General features: G+C 42.0%; 1 protein-coding gene across 1 annotated transcript in view; it reads left to right on the top strand.

Moving 5' to 3' along the window:
• Window positions 1-12,615, top strand: part of LOC108546815 (uncharacterized) — a 128,662-nt gene that overhangs the window by 82,498 nt on the left and 33,549 nt on the right. The window contains exon 2 of the mRNA XM_017899073.1: window positions 6,718-6,820. Coding sequence (XP_017754562.1) covers window positions 6,731-6,820 — 90 coding nt within the window. The 5' untranslated portion in view covers window positions 6,718-6,730. The remainder of the gene's footprint in view (window positions 1-6,717; window positions 6,821-12,615) is intronic.

Here is a 12,615-nt window from a genome sequence, read left to right as displayed (position 1 = left end):
AGCGTCGTGGCAACGCGTGTTTTGAATTCGCGCCTCGACGTCCCTATCAACCCCTTCGCGCGCTTCCAGTGGAAAAAGGAACGCGTAACGAATCGCGTGTCGAGTGGGTGTGCCCCGAATCATCCCTCGTGCGAGGTTCATCGACGGTGTGATTGATTCCTCGAGATCGGTGCATCCTTCGCACGATTTCTCGATCCCTCGGGCCGTCTTCCACGGGGATTGCGAATAGGGGTTGAGTAGAGGAAGCTTGGGGAGGAATCGGGAATGTTTCTGAAATCTAGGTTAGGCGATTCTACAGAGAATTATTGGAGATGTTAGGGTTACGCGAACTAATCAAGAATGATTGCATCATCGCCGAGAACGCGTTCTTTTGCAACGTCAAGCGGAGAAAAATTGTTCATAAATCATTCCTAAAGATGGATGGCGGATTGACGATCTCGAGAGTATAGGGATTTCTTTAAATACGCGTTTGACGTAATGCTTTGGCGAAATGGTGGTCGAGGCAGATTTGTTCAGGCTGATATCGACGAGAGTCGTTAGAAAGTATACTCGAAATTGAGGTATCAAGTCGGGTAGAGTTCAATTCTTACAGTTACGAGTTTGATTTACGATATGAAGTATCTTTGCTATTTTCAAGCAACGTCGAAATATGAAAGAGGGGTATTGTACTGTTTAATATCACATAATCTACGACACAAATTCGCGTTTAAGTTGCTTATACCTAGACACGTTATACCTGAATTTGCTGATCGCAAAGTCAAAGGCGTCACATTGTCGTTTTACGTGTCCTTCCAATTCTCATTACCGTCTATGCAATGAACATAAAACTCGCATTCTACGTTCCAAGAATGAACTTCCAGGAAATTAATAAAACATAAAAGTTACGACCCTGGGAGACTATATCTACAACAAGAAAAAGATACCAATTTTTTCCCCCGTTTTAAAAAATAGACAATCAAGGTAAACTGCTCGTAAAATCGTTTCAAAATGAGAAAGAAAGTCCAATATTCCTCGATACCTGACTTCGATACTCGACGCTACGAACTCATGGTCACCTGTGACTCTACGATACCCATGAAGGATCAAAGTCGATCTATCGTGAAATTTGTTCCAAGTACTCCACTGGGTACCACCAAGTGCATCGAGTGCACCAAGTACTCCACCGAATTCTCGCGATCACGATGAAAAAGGAGAAGAAAGGTGGATTTTGAAACGAAAAGCGGTCGCGCCGATTATCTCGGCGAGTTTCAACCGTTCGAAACGAGACGAAGGGGAACGAAAGAAGGGGAACAAAGACGACGAGAAGGTTAAAGAAAGAAGAACGCAAGAGGCCTAAGGGAATTTCGCTAAATCGCTTTAACGCGCTCGGTCGCGATTCCGCCGCGGTTCCGCCGCAACCACGGTGGCCGATCTCGCAACAACGGTCACGGTGACTCACAGCGTGGAAAACGAAACGCGAAAATTCCGGCACGGTGATGCAGCATGCTTGATTTCGAGATCGGTCGCGACCCGAGCGATTTCGTGGTCGCGTTCGGCCGAACGCTCGCGGGCACATCGGTCGACGCTAATGATCCGTATCGGTGATCCCGTTAGCGTTGCCACCTCCGGACCACCTTTGCTTCCGCCTCTAACCCACGTTCTTCCACCACGTTCTTGCACTCTGTCGGCTCTACAGCCTTCTTCCAACGTTTCTGCAATTCTGCCGTACCGTTTCGATCGCTAGTTTCCTACCTGTCATCCTTCGTCCTCTGATCGTTGCCATGGCACAGCAGCCATGTTCTTTCTTCTACGTATCGCTTTGAAACTAGTTCGAATAGACTACCACGCGTTTTACTCTCGTTTGATACCTCGGTTAGTTTACTTTCCATCCTCGTCGAATCGTTTATGTCATCTGATCGCTGTCAATTTGGCAATTAAGTATAGCGAAGCTTAGTAATCGAGAAAGAAATTATAAAGAAAGATCATATAATTGTAGAATACTATTTCGGGAATATTCGGTAACGACCGATTTGTGATTTCTTATTTTAGAAAAAACAAATTAAAAACCAATCGATGACCCGCGTGACATTTTCTAGAAGCAAACGCAAGAAGATACCGTTACGAAAGGCTATTTTTGGCAGCAAAGCTAAGTTGCGTAGTCTCTAATGGGCTGAATCATATCAGCCAATTAGCTATTGAAGAAGACACGCCATTGAGCTTTGCGAAAAGCATAAAGACAGAACCCTTGATGACACAAACAGAGTCCTTAGCGAAGAAACGTTGAAGAGTCTTCGTAGAAATAGATTGTGACTGGCACGGGCGTGAGTCGTTCGGTGTTGGAGAGAGTGAAATTAGAGTGTGTCTCCGTGTGTCATAGTTAAGTTACTTTAGTGTTCTTTTCCCAAGTTAAATTAGTTTTCCCAGTTTAGTGTTTGTATTATTCTGTTCTTATTGTTCTGTCCGTTTTCGATGTCTCGAAACCTTTCGCGCAGACTCGATATTCCTTCGATTAAACGTGGAAGATATAAATATTTAATTCCTGTACGCCGAAGACAATAAAACCAGTTTTCGGCATCCTACGTAATTTTACATAGATCAATCAGAAGCTTGAGATACCTTATCCTCGTACGTCTAATCGTTCCCGTCCTCTGATCGATGGTTAGCATTTGGAAACTAGGTATTACTATGCGAGTTATCTCGTCTTTTATATCCGTGTAATTACAGCTTACCTATGTCCATCATAGTCCAATAAACCTAGCCCACTGTAATTTAACCGATCACCCATGTCTTCTATCATAGTCTAGCCAGTGTCCCACTTGGTTTCGCGATAATCCACGAGAGCTTGAGATAAAAATCGGAAGGCAACTCTAACGGACTATGCTCTGTTTCTCCGACGTTCCTAGCTCTCGCAACAGGGTGCGTCCAGGAAGCGATGTTTCTTCTTCCTTTGCGAAATCCCGCGCGGAGGTTTCGCAAACGTGCTCGCTTGCCGATTCGCTCCCGAACGATTCGGATTTTCCAAGAGGGCAAACTCAAGCACGAGATAACGCAGCGACTCGCACGAAAGCTTGCTCGTTTCCGTTGCGAAATATCGTTTCGTCAGACGCGAGTTGGTCAGGAAGGTGGAAAACCGAGTCGTTTCGTTATAATAAGCGGATCGTGCGTCAGATGAGGGGCAAGGCTACCGCCTGCCGATGGTTCCGTGGCGATTAAGCGAAAAGGCTGGTTTTATAATTCCGCGATAGCTCGGGCACGATCGAACAGCGAACGAAAGTCTGCACGCGAAAAGAATCTAATTGCCTGTATCTACCGGTTGTAACGCAATCTCTGACGCAGTCACCACGGTGAAGGTTTTCGAACGCGACAGCTTGACATTTTCATGTTGTTTGTGCGGAATAGGGTCGTAAAACTGCGAAGTCGAATAGTGTCATTCACCTTTACTACGCTGGATGAAGTTATCTTCGGAGCACGTGCAGAAAAATCGTTTGCGAAATAGAGAGATCGACGCGAACACGCGTGTATCGCTGATAACTCTGTTAAAGGTGTTCTCTTTTCTTTATTATTTCAAGGTCTACGCCCGTGAGAAATTCAATCTCTTTTTACCGTGGCACGTAGGAGGCGCGATGATTCCTGCGCAGGTAAATCGTACACAAAGAGCGATATGGGAAAAGCGATCTTTGTTTCGAGTCGGAATGCGTCGTACAGGCGGGTTCACGCGACTGCAACGAATTATAATTCTTTCGATCGTAATCGCTGGAAATGTTCGAGAAAAATGATAAACTGATTCAGGGAGTAATATGTACACATAATATCCTCGAGGCTGTGTACGCTTTCTACGTGTTTCCATAAAACGATGCTTACGAAACGAATTTTCTTTCAGCCATTTTGGGAGAAAGAGATATTCGACTAAAATGGAGGAGAAACTCCGGCTCTTCGTCGTGTGTCGCTATAATATGGCTGCAGCCATAGGAGAAAATTTAAAGAATTAGAAAACAGGAGAGAAATTTGGTATTGTAAGGGGTGAAAAAGGCAGGGCTGGATTAATACCAAACGTACCAAATTTACATTATAAATCGTACATTCATTGTTATTTCTTTCGCTCATCTGACTCTCCGTAAATTAAAGAATATTATCCGATTCTTTAATTCCTCGCTTTCCATTTTTCTCTGAACTTATTTTTTACCGAGAAAAATTCTTTGCATACCTCATATACGACGAGGGGTCATTCGACCCCCTATGGTAAGAATAAATGTGTGTAAAATACCGATATCGATTTAGTCTCTAATAAATCTATCATTCGATGGCCGATTGTATCTGACTCCGTTGGATACGATATTCTTTCGTTCCCACAACACGTCGCTCTCGTCTCTCGCGTAAAACTCTCCTGTCCACTCTTCGAGCTGCCCTTTTAACGATGGGCCTTGTTTGTCAATCCGCGACGAAGATCAAGCGGATCGCCGCTTCGTTTTAAGACTCCGGTTATCCCTGCTACGTCACTCACGCCGTTTTATCGATAACCGGAGCTCGCATACTCTCAAAGTACATCGAAATATTTGCGAAAATAAATGAACTGAATGTTCGAAATGCGTAATACCGTTGATTACGTCGATTAGAACTGAGCCATCCTTTGATGCGCGATCATCCACCTGAATTCCCGTTTGCTCGTTAAAATTCCTCCCCGAGGGCTACTCGGAAACCCGCTACCGATTCCCACAAGCGTCGCGATATCTTGGCCGAATATCCGATCGACTTAAGCGCAATTAAAATAATTCATGGAAACCGTCAGACAATGCAGGACACTCGTAACCGTTCGAACGTCACCGCGAGATTAATTACGAATAATTACCGAATAATCTCGCTGTCGGCGGTATCGTTAAGGTCGATGCGCGTACGAGAAGCTCCGAGTGCGGCCATTGTTTCCAGCGAGACGCATTGTGTTGTTGCAGCGTTTTCGCGTGGGTTTCGCCGCGTCCGCGCGGCAATCTTCTTTCTAATTGCATTAAGCACGGTCCTCGTGGTAAAATGAGAGAAGAGAAAAAGAGAGACAGAGAGAGAGAGAGAGAAGAGAGGGACGTTGAGGCAGCGTGAGGAAGAAAGAGCGACAGGGGAGAGAAAGAAAAAGGGGAAGTTGATTCGCTGGCGCGCTCGGCACGCAACGTTTAGAGACGTTTAATTGCACCTGGAAGCATCGGGATTGTTCTCTCCTTGCCTCCTATGATTCACGGCCACTCATCCCGGCGAACAATGTGTACAAAACTCGCGCGTTCTTACGCTCAACCACTTAACCACTTAACCTTTTGCTCTTCGATCGGACCCCGTTATCCACTTTTTCTTACCCGCTTTGCCTACCCGCGTGCTGCCGTTGCATTGCTACCGTGTCGGCGTCACGACGCGTCATCCCGCTGTTGCAGGGGTAACTGGGACAAGGGTATATTTCGTCTACCAAATCGGATTCACGAACGAACGTTTACGCGAATGGATATTTTCGAAAGAATGGTAACGAGTGGACGGATCTTCCTATAAAAAATTACTTTTATTTAAATATTTCTGGAACGAATGTTCCTCTCCATCGATCACGATGATTTATAGCGGGAAGTTTAAGATATCAGCGATCAACGTGAATCCTACCACGGCTCAAGTGATCATTTTTAATATTTTTATTTAAAATTAGGCATTCAATGTTGTCGTTTTGATCACTTGACTGCGTGATTTTTCTTTTAATATAGTCTAATCTAGTTTCTAATCTAATTAAATTATAGTCTAATAATATTATATATTTATAATATTAATAATATTCTTTTAATATTCATCTCCTATTTCATTCCTCTTAAGATTCTTCTTTCCTTTCTTCATCGATCACGATGATTTCTAACGGCAAATCTAAGATATTAGTGATCAACGTTAATCCTACCACGACTCAAGTGACCATTTTTGAATTTTTTATTTAAAATTCGGTATTCAATGTTGTCGCTTTGATCACTCGACTGAGTAATTTTTCTTTTAATATAATCTAATATAATTTCTATATAGTACCTAATATAGCTTCTAGTCTGACTAATTTATTGTCTAATAATATAGGTTGTTTTAATATTCATCTCCTATTCCATTCCTCAAAAGATTCTTCCCCTTTTCATTCTTCATCCATCGGTGGATGTACCACTTAATTAGTCGTAGGATAAGTGTGAAAGAGGAATCTTAATTTCGAGCGCAGGTGTCGGAATAAACAATCGCAATTAGGGTTGTGTCCGTTGCATAACATCAAATATACAACCTGTCTTAGCTGCCTACGAGACGGGAGTTTTATTACCAGCTTGAAAGACCTGTCTTTCATTACCAACGTCAGAGCCCCAAGAGATCAATTCAGCCTGGATCTACCCCGCGAAGTGGCACTAGATCTCCAAAGTACAGATTTATTGTCCTGTTATGCACTCTCGATGGCTGCGTAGATTTAATCTGTATACGAGCTCCTATTTTGTAAGCTTTTAGTCAGCGCGCGTTTAGTCACACGTTTCGTAATCCTTCTCACCAGAATTACCTTTCAATTCCTTTTGCATCATAACCTTTCAACGATTTCGCGTGTCTCCCTCCTTCTTTCCGCCATTCTGCATCGACGAGAATAAATTTTACCATTTTCCTCTCAGATAACGAATACCCGCAATGGTTTCGTAAGTGATAGAATAAAAATTTTCGAAGAAATTTCAAGATAATTTTAAGAATATCGTCGTTCCATTGTTGCAGATATTTGGAAGAAATGGGACTGGCCGAGAGAGAAGCCGAAATGCAGGAGCTCGAAACCTCACGACCTGGCAGATCGCGAGACCTCTTCGGCGTGCAGCTCGAGGTAATTGCTCTTAAAACGTCATTTATAGCGTCGCCATCTTCATATTATACTGCCGGCAATCACGCTGTTTATGTGTCACGTGTCTTAAATGGTTTCCGTACTTCGTCCTCGAATTATAGCATTCGGTCTTCGTGGAATAGTAAAATTCAAGTGACACCTAATTCGTACTTGCAGCCTAGTTACAAGTATCCTGGTAATATTCCCTAGGTGATGTGTGGAACATCCTATTCCTTAAATTTTCTATTAATTCTTTATATCGAAGAAGCATTCGGGAACTCTCTCTCTCTAAAAATTCAAAAATTCTAAGGATTTATAGGATAGCGGGAACAAAGCAATTCTATACCTAAATTTACACGCGATATTTCTTTATACTTCCTCAAGAAATACCATCGACTTCGAATTACTACCTTCGGAAATTAAAGAACTCCTTGAAGGCTACAGGATTAAAACGGTAGATATCGAGATCCAAATGCCATCGACTTCGAGTTGTTATCTTCGGAAATTAAAAAAGGACTTCTTGAAGTCCACAAATTTAAAACGGTAGATATCAGGATCCAAATGCCATCGACTTCGAGTTGTTATCTTCGGAAATTAAAGAAGAACTCCTTCAAGTCTACAGGATTACAACGATAGATATCGGGATCCAAATGTCATCGACTTCGAATTGCTACCTTCGGAAATTAAAAAAGGACACTATGAAATCCAAAGCATCGAAACGTTAGAAATTTGGATACCAAACTCGAGCACGATGTACAGTTCTATTTAGCCATTCCATGGTCCAGTTATCATGGAAATCTCTAAAGATTCGAGAAAAATCAGGCAAGCCGCGGTGAATGAGATCGGTTGGAAAGCAATTGGTTCGCTTAGGGCGACGAACGCGGATCGATCTCCGGTATCCTTGTCGAGGTCAGAGGCAAATTCGATACGGAATCGATAGCCCATTCACCGCGCAAGGTGGCTGCAAATTCAATAGTCACTTTTGCCAAGAGCGCGAGTATAGGCCAGTGAGAGGCACGACCCAGAAAACGGTGTCGGTTCTGCTAGAACAAACGGCTACCTGAAACCGAAACGACCAAGGAAAGTCCGTTGCACTCTCTTCCTTCGTCGATCGATCGATCTCGCCTTTCTCTGTCCCTGCTTCCACCGGGGATCTGGATCACCCGTGGATCACCGATTTCCACGGCTATTTCCGAGCTTGCGGGCTTCCCGGCCGATCCAATTTTCTTTAAGTAGATTTACGGTTCCGTCGAGTTTCAAGAGAAAGAGAAAATTAATTCGTTAAAGGGAAAATACGAAATTGGAGAAATAGAGGCGGCGTATAAAGGAGAAAAAGGAGGTGTAAATAGAGAATCGAAAAAGGAAAAGGTAATTGGTTTAGGGGATTGAATTAACGTGAATCCTCTGTAGCGACTTCAAAGTTACGTATTTATATATCCAGCTAATTTAAACTTTATTCCTTCCCTTTTCTTCGTAATGCTCCATTAATACCGTATATAACATTACTTTCGTTGCTCTTACTCCTTTCCTGTCATAGACAAATAAAATTCTAACTTCATTAGAATTCTATTCTATTCTAATTCTATTACAATTCCAAAATAAAATTCTATTGGGTTGGCGAGAAAGTACTTTCGGTTTTTTAGTGTGAAATAAATCTCAATTTTTTCTATACAGTAAATAAAATTTTAATCGGTCAAATATCTTCCATTCTATTCGATGACCTTTTGCCATCTTTCTGGTAACTTCATGATCCCGCGCTCATAGAATTTCTGGTCCTTATCTGCAAAAGACTTAACCGAGTGCGTAAATCTCAGAAGGTCGACCAGAACGTTGTGGGTATCTTTCAGTGAAAAATCTTCAGAACGAAATTTTTAAAACTAATTCGGACACGTGCGTTCTGTTAAACAATCAACACCATAAACTTCTCGTATCTCTTTGTGAGCCTCAGCCGCATTCTTGCCTTTATGAAAATAAAAAAGTAAAATGTGTCGAAAATGCTTATTTTTACACTCAATGATAAGACTGACCGTGAACTGACAGTTATAAACGAAATTCTTTTGTGAGCCTCAGCCGCATTCTTGCCTTTATGAAAATAAAAAAGTAAAATGTGTCGAAAATGCTTATTTTTGCACTCAATGATAAGACTGACCGTGAACCGACAGTTATAAACGAAATTACACGGAATTTCACGAAACAGCAACTTAAAGGTATCGACTACCACATCTCAAAAGAAAAAAATTCTAACATTGACAAAAGAATAACTAAACAAGCATAACATTATTTACTGACGCAAACCGAAATTACTTTCTTTCTAACCCAATAGTTGCCAGTAAGAAGCTCAGATTCTCGATACGCTTTATCCGAGAGTGCACGTTGCACGAATAGCGTGAGATCAGGTATGCAGTGATAGCGATAAGGACTAAACGGATGTGGCTTGACAATGTTAACTGTTCGGCCTCGATTTTGGGTACTAGACCAACTGACCACAGTAAGGTTCAGTAAAACCACACGTTCTCAGTCTAAGTAGAAAAGACATCTACACCGATTAAAGAAGAAAATGGGCAATAAATCAGAGTGATTTTCTAAAAATTCCGCGAGATAAAATTTCAGCTGACACGAATTTCCATTCCTCCTCGAGTCTCCTATGTTCTTGTCATCGCAACTTTCCTTGACACACATGTTTAATCGCGAACTGGCAACGTTATCCGACGTATTCCTCGGCGTTGCTGGCCACCTTTCTATGATCGATCCTCGCGTCTTTCACTTTTCCCAGATACGTGCCCTCCTGCTTTCCTAATTCGTTTATGACCGTCATTTCCGCCCTGCCGCCGCTATCAGGCCAATTAGCGGAGAAAGGTAACAAAACATTGGCCGAGGTAAAAACATCGCGTGGCGGTGTATCGCGGCAGCGCATTTTCACTTCCGGTTTCTTGCGATCGATTTTCATCGCAGGCCATCGATCGTTCGTTTTAGAAAGGCATCACCTTTCTCCGCTGTAGATCCGATCGACGAAAAGGTGGTCTAAATTCGAAAGGCCCGGCTGGTTCGCGCGGAATCCGCGCCGAATGTAAATGATTCCACGGCTTCGCGGCGTTTCGACCACCTGCGACCGATTTTCATCCGGTCCCGTTGCCAATCTCCGCGCCGGGGCTCTTATTTCGCACCGTTCTACGCTCCGATGCACGTAAAAATTTCTTCCACGATGTTTCGCCTGTTCCACCTGTATCACGATCACGTAACTTTCACAACCACTGTCTTCGAAAGTCATTTTTACCATATTTTACGTAAGCGCTTTTTGCTAAGCGTTATACAGTTCTCTGTGTACACGGTAAGCAGCAGTAAGTAGCGATATTAACGTAAAATGGTATAGAATCGTACCTAATATCGTTACTTTAACTGTGGATTATGAAATCTGGTGTCGAATCTAATATCGTTTCGCTTTACGAATAACATTCGTTGGAATAGACGTAAGAAATTTATCACGTGGTCTGAGAAGGTCTATATGTAATGGGAGAATTTTCCCAATGTGGAAGAAGACCCAAAAATCTTGGGTCAGTTGTCGAGAGGAAACGTATCCTGCCGGACGTGCTACTTTAAGTATTTCTAAAATAAAACCTTTAACCTGTATTGCGATACGGCGAGTTTTATTTTAGATAAAATACCACGCTTTAATTTTTACAGCATCGTTGATTCGAGTACGTCGATATTCATTCTTTCGTTAATAAAGGATATTTTTTTTCAATTAAAAACAGCAGTGATAGGGAATGAAAAACGTGACAGTTTCGTTGTAACGATTTAAAATTGGAAATGTAATGAAAAAATGTATATTTCGAGTCTGTGCGTGTAACCATCGATAGCTTTAATTACCCGCTAGATCGTGGTAAATTTATCCAACTTTTTATTTTTCTCTATAACTTGTAGGTAATGGGAACCTATTGTAAACGTACTTGTAAACGCATGCCTAATTTATGTGTAATTTGACATGCATCGAACGCAATTAGTCTTGGGCTGATCGTTATGCCCAAGTACTTTAGATAGACCACGTGATCATGATACTTTTTCGACTAAATATTTCACATTGGCGTAACAATTGTACTTCCTCCGATGGCTGTTTTCATATTACTGGTAATTTTTAACGCGTTACTTTGATCCGCGAATTTTTAGTGAAATCATGTCATGTACAATAAACACAAACATAGACATAGACAAAGACCGAAACTTTATTGCTTTCCCAAGAGATTACATATGAGTTTCGCTTTCTTACTTCCCATATGTAATTATTAATTCCATAATACAAACTGCAGGAAATAAAATAGAAATAAAATAAAATAAACGAAATTAACAACCAGACTTTAACTATGGTATAATAATAAGGTATTAAACAACTTTCGTTGTCACATATGATACTTCACGGTAAAATAGACCATTTAACGCAATGAATATTTTACTCGAAGAAAAATCATGCACGTGCCAATTATTGCATAATCTCCGACGCCCATAATAAATTACGAATTATACAATTTGTCGGTATCATAAATGGGAAATTACAAATTACGCAAAAAGACGACAAAGTATCCGTCCCATAGTATCTATCAATCTCCGAGCTTCAAATCCCGATATAATAAGTGCCCCTTAATGGCATGTTATTATATATTATTCATAAATTCCACAAGATCTAATACTTCCGCGAAGTCAGCCATTACCTACAATAACCCAACAAACCTCTCTTACTTCCTACAGGATACGAAACAATCTCCTTCGTAATAAACAGTGTTTACGAGGCTAATAATCCGTGAACGGGTAAAAACTTCAATTAAGAGAAAAGGGAATAAAGAGTGGGATATTTTCTGTCAGTTTAGCGAGCGCAACGCTTCGCGTCTACCTCGGCGTGTTTTTCCTTCAGGATCGACAGCATCATCGCGAGGAATCCTCCGCGTTATCGCGCGTTTTCTCTCTGTAATTTAACCACGGATAGACGAAAGCCAGTCGTACGGTTTTTCCCATGTAATCTTACATTTCTGCCGTCATTTCTTAATAATTCCCTGCCACGGAACCTAACGATCGATCCTCTCGTTTTTGCCCAATCTCGCCGATCCAACGATCGGATCCACGCTGCATTTTACGCCAGTTTTTCGTCCACACGCGCTATCAGCCTTTCTATATCCCCGTGAAAGCTGATCGGATTAGCTCGCTGCAACCTGCGCGGTTCGCGATTACTTCATTTCGAGAGTTGGCTAATCGGTAACCTGTTGTTTCAGCTGTTCGGTCGGTTTCCTGTATTTAAATGTCGCTGCATAATTATATTTTTGCCGATCCGAGAACAAGTAACTATATTTCATACGGCTTTTTGCGCAGGCTCGGTTCTTTTATTACCACTTCCACGAAACAGACGGAAGCTTCGACGTCGGATGGAATCGTTCGTTCGAGACGAGTAAAGAATGAAACGATTGCGATGAAAACGGAGAGTAGAAAGAAATCCAAACCCGTTTTCTTCTGTAACGCGAGATATGTCTAATCGATTTCTTAACTCACTTCGCGTGGTTACAAGGATACGTGTCCTCTTCCTGCGCAAAAACCACCGCGAAACCCATCTACCGATACCAACCACGATCATCCAAGGAAGTGAACGAAAAGAAGGAGAAAGAAAAAACCTGGATACGAGTGACAGGGAGGCTAGAAAGGTATCTAGATCCTCTATCAGCTCCGGAAGAATCTGTTGGGACGAAATCAGTTACACCCTGTGGTGTCCAAACACCGAAGACAAGAACCAGGAACAAGAGCTAACCTACTGATACACA

Source organism: Eufriesea mexicana, unplaced genomic scaffold, assembly GCF_001483705.2.
Source record: "Eufriesea mexicana isolate 0111107269 unplaced genomic scaffold, ASM148370v2 scaffold794, whole genome shotgun sequence".
NCBI lineage: Eukaryota > Metazoa > Arthropoda > Insecta > Hymenoptera > Apidae > Eufriesea > Eufriesea mexicana.
This window is presented reverse-complemented; position numbering and strand designations above follow the sequence as displayed.